The sequence below is a fragment of the Gekko japonicus genome, unplaced genomic scaffold (genome assembly GCF_001447785.1).
Source record: "Gekko japonicus isolate JY-2015 unplaced genomic scaffold, Gekko_japonicus_V1.1 scaffold31275, whole genome shotgun sequence".
Taxonomy (NCBI): domain Eukaryota; kingdom Metazoa; phylum Chordata; class Lepidosauria; order Squamata; family Gekkonidae; genus Gekko; species Gekko japonicus.
This window is the reverse complement of record NW_015219663.1, coordinates 1-1,170: the sequence shown is the minus strand read 5'-3', so window position 1 is coordinate 1,170 and position 1,170 is coordinate 1. Positions and strand designations below refer to the sequence as shown.

Genomic DNA, 1,170 nt, shown 5'->3' with positions numbered 1-1,170 from the left:
AGCAGCAGCAGCAACGAGAGCGATCTGCGGTATGATTTAACATGTGAACTCTACAGGATCTCCACCTTCTCGACTTTCCCCCTGAACGTTCCAGTGTCAGAAAGGAGTCTTGCCCGTGCGGGTTTCTATTACACCGGCCTGAAAGACAAAGTGAAGTGTTTCAGCTGCGGTTTGATGTTGGATAACTGGAAGAAAGGAGACAGTGCTTTGGACAAGCACAAGCAACTCTACCCGAGCTGCAGCTTTCTTCAGAGCCTGGGTTCAGCCAACAGTCTCGGTTCCTCGTTCCATTCTGCCTTCTCGCCTCCAGTTACGTCGATGGGCGCCAAGATGAACGTTGAAAGGAAAGCGCCCAGTTTGGATCAAGGGGGCTATTTCAGCGGACACTATGCAAGCTTCCCCCAGGATCCAGTAGCATCCAGGGCCGTGGAAGACCTGTCCTATTTCAGACCCAAATCTTTCAATCGCTCCATGAAGACAGAAGAAGCCAGGCAGCGAACTTTCCAGGCATGGCCCTTGACGTTTTTGGCACCGTCTGAGCTGGCCAGAGCTGGGTTTTACTATGTTGGCCCTGCAGATAGGGTAGCTTGTTTTGCCTGCGGCGGCCAGTTGGGCAACTGGGACCCAGAGGATAGCGCCATGTCTGAACATCGGAGGCACTTTCCCAACTGCCCTTTTGTGCAAAATCTGTATGGAGACCTGCCCAGTTTCTCAGTTGCAAACCTGAGAATGCAAACCCACAGTGCCCGAGTCAGCACCTTCACCAGCTGGCCAATTACGATTCCAGTTCGGCCACAGCAGCTTGCAGACGCCGGCTTCTATTACGTAGGCAAGAGAACTTGGATCTTTTTTTTTAAAATGACTTGGGCTCTGGGAAATTCTCAGATTTAATCAGTGACTTCTCAGGGTGTCTGGTTAATTTAACTCCTTTTTTGTATCTGTTTTTCATTTTAAAGGTTGCAATGACGACGTCAAATGTTTCTGCTGTGATGGTGGACTCAGGTGCTGGGAGTCTGGGGACGATCCATGGGTGGAGCACGCGAAATGGTTTCCAAGGTACTTAAAAATTCGTACATTTCTTATTTTTATATTTACATGAGTTTGCCTTTCACATGGAGACTCAAGGCAGACTGCATTCAGTACAGTCAACAAGGTGGGACATCCAGTAAA

General features: G+C 49.2%; 1 protein-coding gene across 1 annotated transcript; it reads left to right on the top strand.

Moving 5' to 3' along the window:
* Positions 1-3: 3 nt before the first annotated feature.
* On the top strand, positions 4-1,056 carry LOC107125246 (inhibitor of apoptosis protein-like; the record flags this gene model as incomplete). The annotated part of the gene is made up of 2 exons (XM_015428692.1): positions 4-829; positions 957-1,056. Coding segments are annotated over 2 exons (926 nt in total), but the record flags the coding sequence as incomplete, so codon positions are not given.
* Positions 1,057-1,170: the final 114 nt, after the last annotated feature.